This window comes from Balaenoptera musculus, chromosome 1 (genome assembly GCF_009873245.2).
Source record: "Balaenoptera musculus isolate JJ_BM4_2016_0621 chromosome 1, mBalMus1.pri.v3, whole genome shotgun sequence".
Lineage (NCBI taxonomy): Eukaryota > Metazoa > Chordata > Mammalia > Artiodactyla > Balaenopteridae > Balaenoptera > Balaenoptera musculus.
Genome location: NC_045785.1, coordinates 880,137 through 898,618, shown reverse-complemented (window position 1 = coordinate 898,618; position 18,482 = coordinate 880,137). Strand labels below are relative to the sequence as shown.

General features: G+C 63.0%; 1 protein-coding gene across 2 annotated transcripts; it reads right to left on the bottom strand.

The window, feature by feature from the left end:
- Window positions 1–7,816: 7,816 nt before the first annotated feature.
- On the bottom strand, window positions 7,817–18,482 carry GABRD (gamma-aminobutyric acid type A receptor subunit delta). Of its 2 annotated transcripts, XM_036835734.1 has the most exons (11): window positions 18,272–18,455; window positions 15,546–15,707; window positions 15,087–15,165; window positions 12,411–12,523; window positions 12,029–12,096; window positions 11,721–11,941; window positions 10,480–10,562; window positions 9,963–10,100; window positions 9,196–9,351; window positions 8,766–8,977; window positions 7,817–8,523 (listed from the first exon to the last, which is right to left on the bottom strand). In XM_036835734.1, exons 4-11 carry the CDS (start codon window positions 12,517–12,519, stop codon window positions 8,239–8,241), a joined length of 1,272 nt encoding a protein of 423 aa, XP_036691629.1. In that variant the 5' UTR covers window positions 12,520–12,523; window positions 15,087–15,165; window positions 15,546–15,707; window positions 18,272–18,455; the 3' UTR covers window positions 7,817–8,238. The 2 variants fall into 2 exon arrangements, with proteins under 2 accessions (XP_036691629.1, XP_036691619.1); XM_036835724.1 differs by lacking the exons at window positions 15,087–15,165; window positions 15,546–15,707 and having other exon boundaries at window positions 18,272–18,482.

Sequence of the window (18,482 nt, the reverse complement as noted above, 5' to 3'; positions counted from 1 at the left end):
CGGGTGGCCCAATGCTTCGTCCAGGGTCTCAGGGCTGGGACCAGACCTGCCCAGGCCAATGGGGACAGGCGCACATCTCTCCTCTCAGGCCAGGCATGCCCACAGAGCAGGGCCTAGGACAAGCAGGTCGGAGCACCGTGGAGGGAGGGGCGCTTCCTGTCCTGTGGCCGCTGGGAAATGGAGTCTGTCCCGCTTTCCTGTCCCCAAGTCTGCCTGGGATAGTGTTTACAACCCAAAGCGAGCCTGCCGTGCCGGCAGCACCCAAAGAACGGTCACCATGGCAATACGGAGCAAGCGCTATTTTAGCCGCATGAGGCATCACAGGGAGACGCGGTGGCAGAGCCGAGAAAGGTCTCCCACTCTCCGCCCGAGCTCCTCGCCCATCCTCGCCTGTCCACACCAGGCCACCTGCGTCAGGACCCACCGGGCTGAGGTGCCACCGCCTCGCTGAGCCCGCCCATCAGAGCGTGAGGCTGCGGCCCCAGGTGGGCGTGGCCTGAAGCCCAGCATTGCTTCTAAACTGCTTGTCCTTAACCCCAGCCTGGGGCGGGGAGGGGCGCGCAGAAGGCCCCCGTCCAGCAGGGGAGGTGCAGCTGGGGCCACCTTGCAGAGACAAGCGCACAAAACACGTCTGCATCATTCGGTCCAATCATTCCACTTCTGGGAATCTGCTTTAAGGAAAGGACTGGAAATGCAAACGTTTGCAAACCAGCTGTCCCCGTGGCAGCTGCAGGCTCAAACGTGGGAGGTGACCTGCCTGGCCACCGGCTCTGCATGACCTTTAGATGGAAAGTTGCACACTCACAGGCACATACACATGCAACACAACACACATGTCCATGCGTGTGCAGACACGTGCACACACCTGGGCTTGTGCTCACCCAGGCCAGGCAGGAGCAGCTCTGCCAGGACCCCGGCCGGGTGGCCCCAGAAACCAGCAGATGGACGAGCAGGGCCCCGTCCAGCGGGAGGCTGTGTCCAGGCGCCTCTACCTGAGGAAAACGTCCCTGCTTCCCCACGTAGGGAGAAGATCACTGGGACCTTGTCACCCAGGGTCAGGAGCCTCCTGTGGACAGGGCCCTGGCTGCCGCCCCCAAGGGACAGCAAGCTGCACCCAGAGGCAGCCCTCAGCCCTCTCTGACCCCCGATGACCCTCGCCGTGGAAAAGCAGGTGGGGTGGACACCTGCTTTCAGGATGGGACTTCATCTCATCTCTGCAGCTCCCACCCGGGCGGGTAGGTGGCTGAGGCTCTGCGGCCCTGGGAGATGCAGCACCTTCCAGGGTCCAGCGCAGATCCCAGCGCAGGCCCCTCCGTGCCCCATCTGCGCCCCTCCGTGCCCCATCTGCGCCCCTCCGTGCCCCATCTGCGCCCCTCCGCACGGTGCCTCGGGGGAGTCCCGAGAGCTGTGCCTTCAAGGTCACCCTGAGGGGAAGCCACCCAGCCTGGCCAGACGGTTCCCAGGACTGCTCGAAGGCCGGGCCTGGGGCGTGGGGCCCTTGGTACCTGGGAGAGGGGGGCTGCGGGCACCCCAGGCCAGGGACACGAAACCCACAGCTACCCCATCCAGGTGCTCGGGCACCTGGGCTCACCCAGGGAGGGGTCACATTAAGGGAGGCAGCCCAGGTGGACGCCGCGTGCACAGAGGGTTCCGTTATAGGAGACGAACTTGAGGTCCAGTCACCAAGTATTTTATACCAGGCAGAAAACCCTGCCCCTTCCCCTGCGGGGACAAGTCCAAGCTGTGTGTGCAACAGACCTCCTTGGAGAGACAGTGCAGGACAAAAGGCAGGTAGCATCTTGCTCATAAGATGTGCAGAGACCCAGAGTCCCGTGGAGAGCAGTCTCCCAGCGGGAAATCGGGACGTCACTTCCTGACTTGGCGGGACCCAGCAGGCCTCCCAGGAGGGGTGTCCTGCCCTCGGTGTCCTGGCTGGCGACCCTTCCAAGCCTCTGCCTTGTTGTCCTTCAGCTCCTTGGCCTCAGTGGAGCCCCAGCCTCTCTCGAGGGTCCCCTCACTCAGACTCAGTGGACCAGGGCAGGCAGCCCAGAGGCTCGGGGGGGTGGGCTGGACCACCCGCCTGGTCTGATCGCACTGTCTGGCCTTGCCATTCCACCTCTAAATTGTGTTGAGTCCGGAATGGGGACAGGGGTGTCCCTTCTCCCGTGTGTCACACGCCACTTGCCGTGCTGGTACACCAGCTCCCCGAAAATCAAAGCCCCGGGTGTAGTGTTTGCCGAGTTCCACGGCGTGAATTCACTGAACTTGGAGTCAGGGAGACGTGTACACATCAGCTCCCGTGAGCCTGGGGGAGCCCCCTCCTCCTCCCCCATCTGCTTCTCCTTCCTGCAGCCCCCCGGGCTGGGAGAGGGGGGGTCTCCCATTTCTCAGGACCGACCCTCCTCCGCAGGGCAGCATGCCCTTCCCCACCCCCGGAGGAGTAAGTCAGCATCTCCTAGAAGTGCCCTTGCTGTGCTCAATGGGACCTAAGAGACTGCAGGGAATTTTCAAGACACAGCCCGGATTGCAAGTGTACTGTCTTCGCTGCAAATCCTATTTCGAGTATCTAAACCCAAACACTAACCTTTTGTGTGTCTCCTGTACCAGGCTAATCGCCTCGCAGCCCAGGCAGACGTGTGCCTTGGGCCAACCAGTAACCATAAGTAGCACCTACTGAGTGGGACAAGGTACAGACACCGCTGTAGGTGCCTTTTATTAATTACAGCAGTTAATGCTCACGACAACCATATACCATCGTTTCCCCATTTAACAGGTGACGGTCCCCAGGGCGGGTGGGTCACTTGCCCAAGGTTACATGACAGGCATTCAAGTCCGGAGCCCACACTCTCAGCCGCCGTGTGTACAGGACTTCTCAACCAAGAGGCCATACCTGGGGAGGCAAAACGTGCTCATTTTCCCCAAAACCGTCACCCTGTTACCCTGGGAATCCAGAACCTTCTGGTCGTAGCAGCTCTTGATGCCTGGGCCAGGTCCCCTCAGCTCACCTCCAACCTCAGAGCAGCAGGGGGACAGTCCCCGAGCTCACGACCAGCGTTCCATCTCCACCGCTGTCCCACCTGGGACTTTCTCTGACCTGCTCAGCCTGGGGTGGGGCAGCCTGAAAGGGTGGAGGCTTAATGTCCCGGGGGGGCAGCCCTCGGCCGGGGGCGGGTGGGTGGGGAGGGGACCCGGCTGATCCATCCTCAGAGGACCGTGGTGAGGGGCCCCTCAGAGGGGATCCGGGGATGGAGACCCCACCCTGCAGTGACAGCTCAGTAACCACACTCCACTGGCTTTTCCTCCTCCATCTCCCCACCTTGCTTGCTCCTGCATCCTGGGGTCACTTCCCAAGGTCGCCCCAGGCACTGAAGTCCTTGCACAGATGCTGCTTTTGGGTCTTGGAAGACTCGTGGCGTTGCCGCTCAGTGGTGTCATGACAACAGCCTGGCCTCGCTGGTGGAACATGAGAGGTGAGAAGCGGCCTGCACACCTCCCACTGCTGCGTCTGGAGCCGACTGTGGCCTCAGGGCAGGCGGGGAGAGCCGGAAAGTTCTCCAGGCCACCCTGTCTCCTGCAGCAAGATGGCAGGGGGTGCTGACCATCAGGCCCCAGGTCCAATCCTAGGTGAGGCAACAGACCCCCCCGAGGACTGCCCGTGCGCCTTGCCAGGCCTCTCGAGTTGAGATCAGGACCCTGATGGGGAGGGATAGTGCCTGAGGTTCGGGGTCCTTGTGAGTGAGTTCACCCAAGGGTCTTGTTCCCCCGAGTCATATCCCGCTTGTTTGTGGGAAAGGGGCTTCCCTTGTCAGGGGTCCCTAAAAATACATCTGAGATGGATGCCTTTGCCAAAGGGTGCTTGTTGTATGAGTTTCCTGTGGATGCTGTAACAAAGACCACAAACCGGAGCGGGGGCTTAAGACAGCAGAAATCTATTCCCAGAGTCTGGAGGCCAGAAGCCCACGGTGAGGGTGTGGGCAGGGCTGGTTTCTTCTCCAGGCAGCAGGGAGGATCCCTGCCAGCCTCTGCCCTAGATTCCGGTGCTTTCCTGGCCATCCTTGGGCTCCTTGGCTTGTAGACACCTCTCTGCCTCTGTCTCCACAAGGTGTCTCCCTGTCCCACTGTGTCCTCTTTGTAAATAAGGACACTAGGGGTTGGATCTAGGGCCCATCCTGATCCCATAGGACTTCATCTAAACCCGCATCTTAACTGCATCTTCAAGGAGCCTATATCCAATATCACACTCACAGGTACCAGAGAGGAGGACTTAACACATCTCCTGGGGGACACGATCCACCCCACCACTCACGCCTTCCCTCACTGCATCCAGACCGACAGCCGGGACCGAGTCGCAACAGCCCGAGCGGGCATATATATGGAGAACCTGCGGCTCCCAGCTCACACGTGCTTGGCCGTGTGGGAGCAGCTCTGGAGGGTGTTGGATTGAGGGGCGGGGTGGACGTAAGGCTGGACAGGGGACAGTTTATTGATGTGGGAGCTCACCTGTGACTAGGGGTGGACCGTCTGAGCGAGGTGGCACCAGCCCTCATACAGCTTGGGTCACTGCGCCAAGAGGTGACCTTAGCGAGCAGAAGTGCTGGCCAGGGACGGTGGGGGGGAGGGGGAGGATGGCTCTGATCATGGCCCCAGGCTGGCCACAGCTGTGGCACCGACTGTGGCTCGTTCCACTAGACCTCCTTGTCATTTGTTGCTGTTGCCGTGACAGCTGCCACCTTGAAGGACCAGTGCTGTCCTGAGCAGGCATGAGTGCCACGGGGGTGACTGCCGGCAGCTGCCCCCAATGTAAGTGGCAGCCTCTCCAGCGCCCTCCAGAGCGTCAGGGGTACCCTTCAGCCCTGGGGGTGGGAGTTGGTGGTAAAGCCCCAGACCCTCCTTCTTCAAAAGGACAATTTGGGGGACTTCCCTAGTGGTCCAGTGGCTAAGACTCCACACTCTCAATGCAGGGCGCCCGGATTCGATCCCTGGTCGGGGAACTAGATCCCATATGCCGCAACTAAGAGCCGGCTCAGCCAAATAAATAAATAAATTTTTTTAAAAAAAGGACTATTCGGGGCCCACTCCCCAGGGCTCTGCAGGGGTCCGCAGTGGAATGGGACCTGGTGGCCCATTGTAGACTTTCACTCCCTCTTGTAGACTTTCCCTCCCTCCTTGTAGACTTTCCCTCCCTCCTCCGTGCTCCCCACACCCTGCTCCTGCGTCTGGGGTGTCACCCTCTGTACTGGCTTAAACAGTGTCCCCCCAAATTCATGTCCACCCAGAACCTCAGAATGTGACCTTATTTGGAAATAGGGTCTTCGCAGCTATAATTAGTTAAGATGAAGTCACACTGGATTACGGAGCCCCAAATCCGATGACAGGCGCCTTTACAAGAAGAGGAGGGACACACAGAGAGAAGCCACGTGATGACAGAGGCAGAGATGGGGTGATGCGTCCATCAGGCTGAGGGGCGTCAGGAATTGCCAGCAGTGCCAGGAACTGGGGAGAGGCCTGGGACAGGCTTGCTGTCGGAGCCTCCAGGAGCCCAGCCTGCCCACACCTGCATCTTGGACTCCTGGCCTCCAGAACTGTAAGAGCATGAGTTTTTCTTTTTTGGCCGTGCTGTGTGGCTTGTGGGATCTTAGTTCCCCAACCAGGGATCAAACCCGGGCCACAGCAGTGAAAGTGCAGAGTCCTAACCACTGGACCGCCAGGGAATTCCCTGAATTTCCGTTGTTTTAAGCCTCCCAGGGTCTGTGGCACTTTGTTACAGTCACCCCAGGAAAATAATTTCCCCCCAAATAAACTTCCTCTACCAGGTCCTTGTCTCAAGCTCTGCTTTTGAGGGAACCCAAACGATGCCGCCAGGTGTGGGCTGCACACGGTGAGGCTTCTGCCTCGCTGGGAAGGGGGAGGGGAGGGTCAGTGCTGGTCCGTCCCCTGCTGCAGGGGACGGGAGGTAGCTGGGGCCCTGTCCCCTCCAGCCTTGGGGAAGAAGCTGTCCCAGGCTCAGGGAAGCATTTAGGAGTCTACGTGGCAGCACACGCATCCCGGCCTCCACAGGAGACCACAGACAAGGAAGCTGCCAGCCCCCAAAGACCGTCCCTGCTGGAACGAGGCTCATCCAGAGCCCAGGCCACCTCCCCACCCGGCCACCTGGCCCAGGTGCCCCGGCTCAGGAAACGCTGCCACCCCTGCCCAAGCCAGCTCCTCTCAGCTGCAAACCTTGATCCGCCCTGGCCTTCAATCTGCTCGTGTCATCAGCACCGGAATAGAGCTCGCGTTTAACGAGCATCGGCCCTTCCCGTCCCTCTTCCTGGCCCTGTAAACATGTGGGCAGAAATAGCAGCCTGCAGGCTAGAGGGAGTGACTGCCCGTTGCAGAATCAAGCGAAGGCTCCTGCCCGGGCGGGCCTCGCTGCGTGGGTGCCCAAGGCAGTCACAAAGCCCAGCTTTAAATAGCTCCCTGTGGGTACGTGCAGCAGAAGGAGGGCAGCCTGGGAGCCGTGAAGAAGGCGGGGAGAGGCGGGCGCCGGGGTGGGCAGGGTCCTGGCAGCAGAGGAGGGTCGGCTCGCTAGCTTCTGGACCCAGGTGAGCACAGCGGTTCCGGGAACCTTGAACCCACCCGCGCATCCGCCAGAGGCCCCGGTGGAAGGCAGGCCTTAGGGCCGGACCCTGGGTGCCAGGGGCGGGGGTGCTGTGGGCAGTCTCGGGCCCAGCCCGGTAGCTTCAGGACGCCACCGGGGCCTGGACGTCCCATCCCCGGGCCACTCTCCATGTTCCAGGAGGAGGGAGCAGTGACGCTGCTGGAGACACACAGGCCAGAGGGCGCCCATCTGGGAAGGGGAGAAAGAGGCGTCACCGTCCTCGTTGTCAGAGCTGGCCAGGCATGGCCCGGGGCCCTGGCCGACCCAGATCCAGGCTCTGCTGCATCTCGGCCACCCGCTTTCTGCTGCTCCCACGTCAGTCACTCCGGGGCCCGGAGGCCCCGCTCCCTGCTCGGTCCTGCAGCCAAGTCCTTTAGAGCAGCGGCCCAAGGGGCAGCCTGATGCAAGGAGGCGTCCTCAGGAGGTATGCGGCCTTCGAGCTCGAGGTGTGAGCCCCGGGCGGGATGCAGGCCTCGGACACGGCTGCTCCCGTGGGGGGGCCGCTGGGCCCTGCAGCCCTGGCTGGACCACCTGGCCTCAGGGGACACCCTGCCAGCTAAGCCCTGCAGCGGGTGAGCGTCCCCAGCACCTGCTGCCGTGGCCTGGGGACAGGGCGCACCCTGGGCAGGGGGCCCAGCAGGGCACACTCTCTGATTCCCACAAAGTCACCGTCACGCGCCCCTCGAGGTGGTTTGCGGGGGGACCTCAGGGCCAGCAGGGTCGTGGCCCGGCTGCCACCTGATCACAGCAGGGCACTGGGCCTGGCATTCCCGACCCTGCGGCCAACAGCTCGGCTGCACAGTTGCCCCTCTAGTCGCCTCTGTCCCCTCTGACTGTGAGGACCTGCCCTGCTCTGGTGCAGGGGTGACCCGGGCCCCTTGCTGAGAGCTGCGACCCTGTCACCCCGAGTCCGTGGTGGCAGCAGACGTGGGAGGGGGCTGGGGTGTTCATGGGTACTTGGTGGTCTCTGTTCCCCCATCACCACGTACAGAAGGCACTGTGATGTCACCCCTGGCCGTGCACCCAAGGGACTGGGGTGGGGTGAGTGACTCTTCCAGCCCCCGCGCCTCCCCCTAGCCCCTCTGTCCTCAAGTCTCGGTCCCCAGGTCCCTCTGTCCTGAGCCCGTCGAGCTAGTGGGAGGAGAGCCTTCCAGGCTCCAGCAGAGGAGGTCACAGTGAATTTAAGCAGCGGCCAAAGGCTCCGTTTTATTTCATGCTGGGACCAAAGGCCTTCCCACTTTCTCACCGAGAAGATGAGCACCTCCCACGCCCAGCCTCCTCCCCATCCCTGGTCCAAACCCACAGAGCGAAGTCCCAGAATCAGGATCCTTTTCCGAGTCAGACGCAAAGCTCCCCGGGGCCCGGTGCCTGCCTGGCTCCCGGGTCAGGAGGCTGGGCTGCAGGAGAGGAGATGCTGGGCCGTCTTCTGCAGACCAGGGGTCCGGGTGAGGGTGGGGACAGAGCTTGGGGGTGCTGAGCGAGGCTGAGGCCTTCCTCTCCTTTTATGTGGCCCGTGGTCCTCCCCCCTGTGAAACACGCAGAGCCCCTGGGGGTCCTTCCCCCAGGAGGTCCTGGGCATGGGACCTGCGAAGCCGGCCTCACATGGTGTACGCGGCCCAGTAGATGACGTTGACAGCGGCGAAGGCCGCCGGGAACACGGCACGGGCGTAGATGTCAATGGTGTCCGCGTCGATGGGCTTGAAAAGCGCACGGAGGCCCCCCTGGGCCCCCTGCTTCTTCGCCTCCTCTGTCTCCACCTCCACCGACCTGTAGGAACCCATGAGGTTCCCGGGCACGCGGCACTGCCGGCGGGACACGGCCAGCTCCTGGGTGACGCCGGCGGCCGAAAGGGAGAAGAGCACGATGGCATTCTTCACGTCCATCTGCATGGGGAGGGGGAGGGGTGGGCTGAGTGGCTGGAGAGCGAGGGGCAGGACCCCCAGCCCAGGCCAGCGGCTCTATCCTCAGAGCAGGCGGCAGAGGGTCCCAGGTTGAGCACAGGAAAAAGTGCCCCCTGCCCCGCCGGCAATGCTGACCCTTCCTGGTGCTGGGCGGGGGCGCTGTCCTTCGTCCTGACCATGAGAGGCCCCCCGCCCCGCCCCGCCCCACCCACTCCCAGCCTCACCTCGGCCCTCTGCTCCTTGACCTTGACCTTGGCCTTTTGCTTCTTCCGGTAGTCAGCGCTGAAGTGGGCGAAGGCGTACTCCACCAGGGCGGCAAACACAAAGACGTAGCAGACCCGGAAGTCCACGTCCAGCGCCTTGATGGCCGATGCCCGCGGGAGGGGGGAGCGGGCACTGACCATCAGTGTGGCCATGGTCAGCACTGTGGTGGTGCCTGGTGGGGACAGGTGGTGCCATCGCTGGAACCCCACCCCAACCTGGGTGCAGGTCAGGCTCCTCTCACCAGGCCCGGCCTGGCTGGCCACTGCCCCAGGACAGTGGCCCGAGGGACTGCAAGGCAAGGCCTGTGCTCAGGACAAACGGGGTTAGGGCCCTGCTCCCAGGCTCCCTCCTTCCACCAGCTCCCTCGCGGGAGAGGCCAGGGCCCCGTACCTAGAGACACCCTGGCGGGCACTGCTGCCTGGCTAATCCAGAAGGAGACCCAGGACATGGCGACCAGGAGGATGGAGGGCATGTAGGACTGGATGACGTAGACGCCCCGGTTCCTCCGGAGGTGGACGTGCAGGCTGAGCCGGGGGAACTGGCCGGCTGCCGGAGACCCCCGTTAGCACCAGGCCCACCACCCAGGGCAGTGCTCGGGGAGAGGGGCGCTGAGCGGGAACTGGGGCCACTGCCAGCCTCCAAAGAGAGGAAGACCCTTGTCCCCACCTCCCCCCACAGCCTGATGGGTCAGGAGAGGGGCCGGCCCTGCGGCAGGGCCACCAGAGGCGGGAGAGGAGAAAGATGCCGGCCTTGCTGCTGGCCCAGTGGGCCCCTCCCAGAGCGCGGTGCACCCCTCTCCTGCCCTGCTTGTGCACCGCCAAGCTCGAGGAAAGAGCCGGCCGGGGCTCGCTGGCTCCGACGACCGGGCAGCAGGGGCGGGAGGGGCCCGGAGACGACACAGGCTTGGCCCTGGAGCCCCCCGGCACCCCTCAAACCCCGGGAAGCAACGAAGAAGCGAGGAGTAAGGCGGAGGAAACCTGATCCGGGCCCGCACTAGGGCTCGTCCCGAGCGGCTCGGCCAGGCACAGCCTGCGCCGACCAGCGGTTTTCCAGTTGTATCCTCCGGGGGCCCTCAGGGCCGGCTAGTGGCTCTGCGGAAAGCACTAGAAAACCACCAGCGGGGCTCACAAGGAAGAGGCCACGAGAGGCCGCGTTACCCGATTTGAAGTTCATCAGCTCCGTGGTGAAGCGGTAGCTGGTGATGGTGAACTGGGCCAGCTGCAGCCTGTCCAGCCCGTGGATCTGCCCCTGGTTTTCGGACCAGTAGTAGACGATGTCCTCGGACGAGTAGCCGTCTGCAGGAGAGCCCACATGGGCCGCAGAGCCTGGCGCCCCCTCCCCAGCCCCTGGCAGCCCCCGCAGGACTGCCCTGCCTGTGCTGGGAGCCCGATACACAGAGGCAGGGAGCAAGGAGGCCTGGGACCACGCCTGGCACCTCGGAAAGGTGGGCAAGGCCAGATGAGCTGGCCAAAGGGCAGGTCACCCTGCCAAGGGGCCGCCATGCTGGCCCAGTGACACAGGCACATGTCTTGTCTGGGCTCCAGGGCCGGCTGTCCTGGGCAGGGTGCTGACCCGCAGCAGGAGGGCCAGGCTGCTCGGGCCTTCCGGCCCCTTCTCTTCCTTCTGTTTCTGCCTCCCCCATGCCTCCCTGCCCCCGCGCCAGCCCGCACTCACAGCTCTCCAGGTGCAGCATGCACTCCTGCTCGTCCATGGGGTACTTGGCCAGGTCCATGTCGCAGGCCACCGTGGAGGTGATTCTGCCCAGACAACACACTGGTGGGTCCCCAGGATGAGGCCAGCCCCCGGCAGCCGGCGTCTCTCTGGCCCAACATGGCAGAGACGCCCCTGCACCCAGCCAGTACGGCCCCCTCACGGGGCTGCGGCAGGCTGCCTTTGCCGGCAAGCTGCCTTTGCCGGCAAGCTGCTGGCATTTGGGTGGAAACTGGAAACTGCGTCCACTTTACAGATATCTGTGAGTCTTTCCTCAGGGATCAAGAACTGGATTTCATTCACTTTCCTCGTCCTTCTGAACAGCTGGCTGGCTAAGCTGGGGGCCAAGAAGGCAGGTCCAGCCTGAGCCCCCTGGTCTGCCCCTGGGGACGGCCTCTAGGCGTCCCCACTGACCATGCAGCCTGGGAAAAGGCTGGTTTTCCAAGAGAATTTAGATTCTTATGTAAATCTCCTGATCTTTAAAATGTCGGCAATGAAGTCCACTTTTAAAAGGCATGTGTCAGAAAACACACATTCAAACAAATACACGTACACGTGTGTTCACAGCGGCACAGCTCACAACAGTCAAATGCGGAACCAGCACAGCTGTCCGTCGACGGAGGAGCAGATACACAAAACTGGTGTATCCATGCAATGGGACATCACTCAGCCATAAAAAGGCAGGAAATTCTGATAAGTGTCACAACACAGATGAATCTCAAAAACACTACACTAAGTGAAAAAAAGCAGACTCAAAAGGTCACGTAGCATATGATTAATTTCGTGTGAAATGTGCTGAATAGGCAAATCCATGAAGATAGAAAGCAGATTGGCAGTTTGCAGAGCTGGAGAGGGGAGACGGGGAGTGACTGCTAATGGGCACGGGGTCTCCTTTCGGGCGAAATGTATTGCAAGTGGGTAGAGGTGATGTTTGCACAACATAGGGAGTGTGCTAAGTATCACGGAATTGTTCACTTTTAAATGCTTGATTTGATGTTATGTGAACTTCACCTCAATTTAAAAAGACAAGGGCACGCGTTAGCCAAATAGCGGCCTCTGCTGGCTTCCGGCCAGCAACCTCTGCTTCCTGCGCAGCTGCTGGTTGCCGGGGGATATAAATACCGCCACCCCCCACCCCCCATCCCCCCAGCTCCCAGCAGTGCGCTCCGTGGGGGGTGGGCGGGCAGGCAGCCGGCTGGGCTCACCGGATGCTGTAGAGAATCACCCCGTCGGGCTGCAGCCGGATGAGCTTGTTCTCCACCGTCACGTCGTGGAACCAGGCCGACTTGGCGTTCACGATGAAGGTGTCTGGGAGCCACAGCTTGTCCACGAAGCGGCTGTCCAGGCCCAGGGTCTCGTTGGTGTGGTTGTAGGACAGCCTGCTGTCGCGCCAGCTCTGATGCAGAAACACCGTCACGGTGTACTCCTGCGGGGGGACGCGGAGGCCCGGCCGTCAGCCCCTCCACCCTGGGGGCACGCAGCCGGGGGCGGGGCGGAGGCCGGTGGGACCTACCATGTTCGCCTCCGAGATGTGGTCGATGCTGGCCACCTCGATGACGAGTGCCACGTTCACGGGGGGGCCTGCGAGGAAGGGGCCAGGCCCGAGGCAGCTGGGGCTGAGGCCAGGCCCCAGCACCCCCGGCCGCTCAGCCAGGCCAGCGAATGCCCCAGAAGGCGGGACAGGGAACAGCCAGGGGCTTTGCAGGGGAGGCCGTCTTGGTGCAGACCAGCCTGAGGCCTGAGCAGATCCACCTTCCTAGCCGTTTCCCTGGGGGCTGGCGCAGGAGCTCGGGCACGCCCCTCAGGGGAGCCGGCCTCTGCACCAGCCCAGAGCCAAGCAGGGCTCACACCCACACTGGACCCAGGGTCTGCCCGAGCCCGACGGCCACTCTCACCTCCGATGCCAGGCCGGAAGTTGCGGGCGTAGCCCTGTATCAAACCGTCCAGGTTGGGGAGCCAGGATATTTCCAGGTTGGAGCCGACATAGTCGCCAATGTCATTCATTGCCCTGGAAACGCAAGGCCCACTGGTCACAGGCAGGGTGCCAGGGACAGAGCCTGTCCCGGGCACCTAGGCCAGGGGTGGAGAGGGAGGAGGCCCTGCGGGCTGGACCTGACCAGTCACGCCGGACACAGGGAGCCCCCGGGAGGTGCAGAGCCCGGGACTCCTGGACCTCTTCCACTGGCCTCTATGCTCAGCTTACACCCCACCCACTCGGCCCTGAGGGAGGCCACCCAGGTCAGGCAGAGGCCCCCGGCTCCGTCCATAACCACCCAGAATCCCCACCCCTGGGGTCCCTCAACAAGAGCACATGGCCTCCCTTTCAGCTTCTGAGGGCAATGTGTCCTGTAGGAGGTGACTTGGGAGAAAAGAGATGTGACCAGGAGGCTGAAGGCTGGGGAGAGGGAGAGAGAGGGTGAGGTCCCAAACCCGCGACCCAGTCCAGGCCGAGGGCCCGTGGGGAGGCTGCAGGCCGGCCTCCTGCTCTCTGTCCCTTCCCAGGCAGTCTCCAGAGCTCCCCAAATTGCCACGTGCCTCCGGGGCTTAGCCTGACCCCGGAGCAGCTGGGGGCCATGCCCCCTGGTTTCAGATTAACCTCACTGACAGCCTGTGCTGGTCGTGTTTGTCCCTGGTGGGGCCGCAGGGGGACCCAAAGACACAGGCGTCTCGCGGCCCTCACACGCCGACTGCCGGAAGCCCCCCAGTGGCTCTGCCTGCCCCCCTCCTTCTGCCCACCCTCTGGGAAACAGAGCCCCCAAATTCATGTCCACCCAGAACCCCAGAATGGAACCTTATTGGGAAGCAGGGGCTTTGCAGATGTAATTAGTTAAGATGAAGTCATGCTAGACTAGGGTGGGCCCTAAATCCATGACTGGTGTCCTTAGAAGAAAAGGAAATGGACACACAGGGAGAAGCCACGTGACCACAGAGGCAGGGATTGGAGTGATGCGGCCACAAGCCGAGGGACACCAGGGGCTCCGGCAGCAGCAGAGGCTGGAGAGAGGCATGGACCCTGCCGACACCTTGGCTTCAGACTTCTGGCCTCCAGAATTACGAGAGAATAAATTCCCCCTGTTTTAAGTCCCCCAGCTTGTGGTCGCTTGTTACAGCAGCCCCGGGAACCTCACACAGCCTTGCTCCTGCAACCCACAGCGGCGGCGGGGGGCGGGGCATTTCTCCTAAATCTGACAGCAGGGAACGAGGAGGGACATTCAGGAGGAACCCTCTTGTTTTTCTCTGAATCACTCCTGTCCCCAGTGGGCAGAGAAGGCCTCCAGGTCACCTGGGGCCCGAGCCCGTCCAGAGCCCGCAGGGGAGACGATGCGCCAGGGTCTGGATGCAGAGGAGCTGGGACCGTGACGAGACCGCTGACCCCTCTGGGCTCCCGCGGTGCTGCTGCTGGCCGCCCCGCCCCTCCCCTCCCCTCCGGAAGTGGGACCGGCTACCGCTGAGCCTGTCGGCGCAGCCTCTGTGTCCCGCCCCCCCACCAGCCCCCACTTGGGCCACCGCAGACCACGGCCCCCTCCGCCCGTGGCCCCAGCCCCCTGCCTGCTTCCAGCTGCTATGCTCCCTGACTCCTGCCCTCCAGCCTCTCCCCTCTTAGACGCCTGCTTGACCCTCCAGACTCTCTGCCATCTGTCCCCACCTCTTTCTCCGGCGCTAACTCTGACCCCCCCATGTCCCCACGCTGATTCCCCCCACCTCCACTGAACCCCCATCCCTCTCCTGGCCCCGCCCCGGGCCCCTGAAGGAAGCTGTCCTGATCACGCATTTGTTCATCCACCCGTCCATCTGGCTAGTGTGACCCTTGGTGCCGCCCTGTTCCAGAGATGTGACTGAGCCGGGCAAGGACAGTCGCGGCCCAGGCCCATGCAGAGGTCAGCGTCTGCAAGGGGTGGCAAAGCAAGGGGCTTTGAGCATGAAGAGGGTCACAGGAAGGGGAGGTCAGGAGCCCTCTGGCTGGGGAGAAAGGGACAGCCTCCCCGAGAAAGTGACATCACAGCCCAAAGAGAGAGAAAGTGAGTCTGGGGCAAGGCAAGAGGCAGGAGGCGGGCGAGGGCTCCACGCAGTGGGGTCTGGGAGGGGCCTGCAGGGCAGTGGCAGGCATGGGGCAGAGAGTGTGGAGGGGGGGACCGTGGGGCTCATCCAGGGTCGGGGGAAACCGGCACTCCGAACAAGGAGCTGCTCGATTAATTAGATTAAACCTGGATGCCTGTGAGGGAGGGGCATAGGAAGTGTCCTGAGGGAAGAGGGGGGATAAACTGGGACCATCGTGGAGGTTGGGGGGACGATGGGCTGGATGGGCCATGGAGACAGAAAGGGGCCTGGTCCAGACCAAGGGAGGGTCAGTGGAGGGAGGGGCCGGGAGCGAGTTCTGCCGCTGAGTTGGTGGGGCTCGGCATCCAGCTGGACTGGCCCCAGACGCTGTCCTCTCAGGCGGGTTCAAGAAGCCCTCGGGGCCGCCGGGGCTTGGGAAGCACCAGCAAGGGCACCTGGGCCCCTCGTCTGCTCCACATACTGGCCCATGAGGAAGGTTGAATGTGACCCAGGAGGTCCTCAGCTAGTGAGACCTGCAAAGCCCGCTCTCCCCGCAGGCCCACAGGGTCGCTCCAGGTGAAGGCTGGGTGCAGCGTGTGGACAGGGCAGGTGCTTTGGTAACAAAGTAAAAGAAGGAATTAAATGAAGCCCTGGCCCCAAGTAAAGCACAATTAAAAATGCAAATGGAGTTCACCCTGAAGGTCAGACGCAAAGGGATTGGAATGAGGCTTTATTTTTGGACCGGTCCAGCAGCTGGCCCACTTGGAGCCAGGCCGTGAGGAGACACCACCCTTCCCGGCCTTGGGCTGGTGGCACAGGTGAGCACACCTGTCCTGGGCCAGGGCCTCACAACCACTTAGGGGCACAGAGGCAAGGTCAAGGGCAGCGCCCACCATGAAGCTCGCCTGAAAGTGTCAGGACACTGCTGGGTTCCCAGATCTGCCGTCTCCAGGGGTGAGAAGGGAACAGGCTCCCGCGGTGCCACATCTCACCTGGGACAAGGTGGCCGTTTCTGCAGCTGCGAAGGGATGCGGGGGCCGGAGTGCCCTGGAGGCGGGGCTACATGGTGCTCTGGGTCCCGGAGGGCCCTACGCTCCTCCACTGGTTCAGGTAGAGTCAGTGGGGCAGGCGGGGTACCTGGTCCATGGGGGGCTCTGCATGGGGTCAGAATGTGGGGACTCTGACCCACGTCCCGGGAGGGAGCGTCTGACTCCTCTGATGGCCCTGGCAGCCGGCGATGGCCTATAGGGTTGGGGTTTCATTAGAGGAACAGAAGCTCAGAGACACGCCAGGCTCACGCTCGTGGGACAAAGCAGGTGCTGTGAAATCACAGGCAGCTTCCGCCCTCCCGGGGTTGCTCCTGGGTACCGTCAGGCCCCCCACCCTCTCCTGGCCCCCCTGAGAGAAGCCCCACCCCTGTCACTTGCCTGTGCCCCTGGGGATGGAAAGGGAAGGTGGGTGTAGCTGAGCGAGGCAGCAGGCCCACCCCCAGGATCCTCCCACCCCCCCGACCCTGCGCACACGAAGCCCACGGATCCCTGACAGCTCTGCTTTTAGAGCAGCCGCCGCAGCGCTGGCACCTCAGTTACCAAGGCGAACACCACGAGACGATCGCACTCACGGGAGGTGAGGGCGAGGCAAGCGCCGCAAGCACAGCTTCTCCAGGGAGACGGAGGTGCCAGCAGCCCCGGAAGGCCACCCACTCGGGTAGGCAGCCGGCGAGCTTGGGTGGCCGCTGCGTGAGCGGATCTTCAGACTCAGGGAAGCGTGGCTTTGACCCGACCCACAAATGCTGCACGGCTCACTCCCTTCTTATCCCACCAGGAGCCCCGGGATCTGGGCTGAGGGGCGGCAACAAAGAGGCCCTTCCATTAGCCCGATGTCCCCTCACACCGCCCCGGGGGGGATGAGGGAAGGGAAGGCACTGTTCCCCTGGTTTCTGAGTGGAGGGATGCAGAGCAGATGGGAAAGGAGGCCCCGAAGGCCCCCAAAGCCCAGAGGCTCTCGTCCCACCCGGGGCCTCAGCCTTCCTACCCCGGCAGACAGGCTCACCCCTCGCCCAACAACCCAGGAGCCAGATGAGGTAGGAGTTCAAAACACTGCAGATTTTAGAAAGGCAATATAATGCACTCATGCACTTGGGGAGGTGTGTGTCTGGAGAATTTTCCAGCAGGAAATGTATAAATATGCCCCATGAGTAGCGTGAATACAGACAAAACAAGCAAGGCAGGCTTTGCCGCCAACTGAGTGTTGGTGTCAAACTTGGACTAAGGCTTGGGGTTCAGAGCAACTTGGATTTCAGAACTGCGGCTACGCAGCTGTGGGCCTGAGCCAGCAGCTGACCCCCGGCCCCCAGCACATCCCTCCACAGCCACACCTCAACGCTTTGCCCTTTCTGGGACCGCGAAGCAGGAAAAGGAGAGAGGAGAACAGCCCATTGGGCTTGATAAAGAACAAGGCCCCGGGACAGGGGCCACATCGGCACTGCCTGTGACTTTGACATGACAGCCACGTCTACAACCCAAGCCAGGCTTTCCTGGCTCTGCCCTCCACCCACCAACAAGTAAGCTCTGACCACACACACACAGAGCCGTGTTACATATTGTCCGAGTGACTACAGCCAAAACACAGGCCAGTGTTCAACGATTTCTGGCTTTTAAAGTCCTCGACATCAGTTGGTTGACCACAAAGTCTGGAATGCTGGGGGGAAGGGGCAGGGAGAGATGATTTTGCTCTGTTTTTTTCTGCAGCCCTGGCACCAAGACGATTTTCAAAAAGGCCCCTCACAACTCCTACGGCAGGTAGCCAGACTCAGTGCTCAGGATGCTGGGCAACCCGGGGCCCACATCAAGTCCGGTCTGCAGAGACACGAAAAGCGAGCTGGGGCCATGCTGGCCCCTGGGAGCCAGAGGGAGGGGCCTCAGCACAGGGACCTTTCTTCTTAGCCGCTGCCTTCTCTGGGGAAGACAGGGCGCCTCATCCCCTCTCCTGACAGTTAAAAAGAAATCCGGAGTCTGTCCCCTGCCAGGGGCACCTGGCTCCCCTACTCGCATACCCTGGCGTCGGATGGCATTAGAAGTGGTCCCAGAAGGGAGGTCCACAACCACACCTGCCATGAGGACGCGCCTTCGTGTCCACCCCAGACCGCTAAGGGCAACGGAAGCTGGCGCCCGAGGCTCTGCTCTTAGAGCAAGGGGAGCCACCTCCCCTCCCGTGTTCCCCGGACCCCTCCTTTCTTCCTGCCTGCAGCTGGGGCCCTGCTGAGAGCTCAGACCGCGCCTGGAAGGGCACCAGCCAGCCAGGGATCGGCCAAGTGCCGGCTGGGGCGAGGAACCCGAGCTCAGCAGGCGGGCCCGGGCACCGGGGGAACTGCGGGCGGCTCCGACGCCCTCGACCGGCCCTGCGGCGCGGGTTCAGCACCGGGACGGCGGACAGCACCGGGGCGGCGGGGCTGCCAGAACCTAGAACATCGCCGCTGCTCGTGCCCAAGGGCATCTCCGCGGCGAGTTTGGAGAGGAGGGCCCGCGGGGGAGACGGGTGGGGGAGTCATGGGGGGGATGGGGGACCGACACGGTGGGAGCCTGTGGGTGCGGGCAGACGCGGGGGCCTGAAGAGCAGGGGTTCGCACGGGGCTCCAGCCCGGCAGCCGGGGCTTGGCCGGCGCGGGACTCCCCACCGAGGGCGGCCCCCGCGCAGCGCGGACCCGGCGCTCGCTCACCTGGTGCCGCGGTGCTGCTGCGCGCAGAGAAGCAGGAGCGGGGGCAGCAGCCAGGCCAGCGCGTCCATGGCCTCGGCCGGCTGGGCGCTGGGCCGGGGGCGGCGCCGGGGTCCGGCCGGTCGCGGGAGCTCGAGAAGTTGCTTAGCCGGCGGCCGCGGCGGCGGCGGCACAAGCGGGCGGGAGCGGGAGGGCGCGCGGCGCGGGCGCGAGG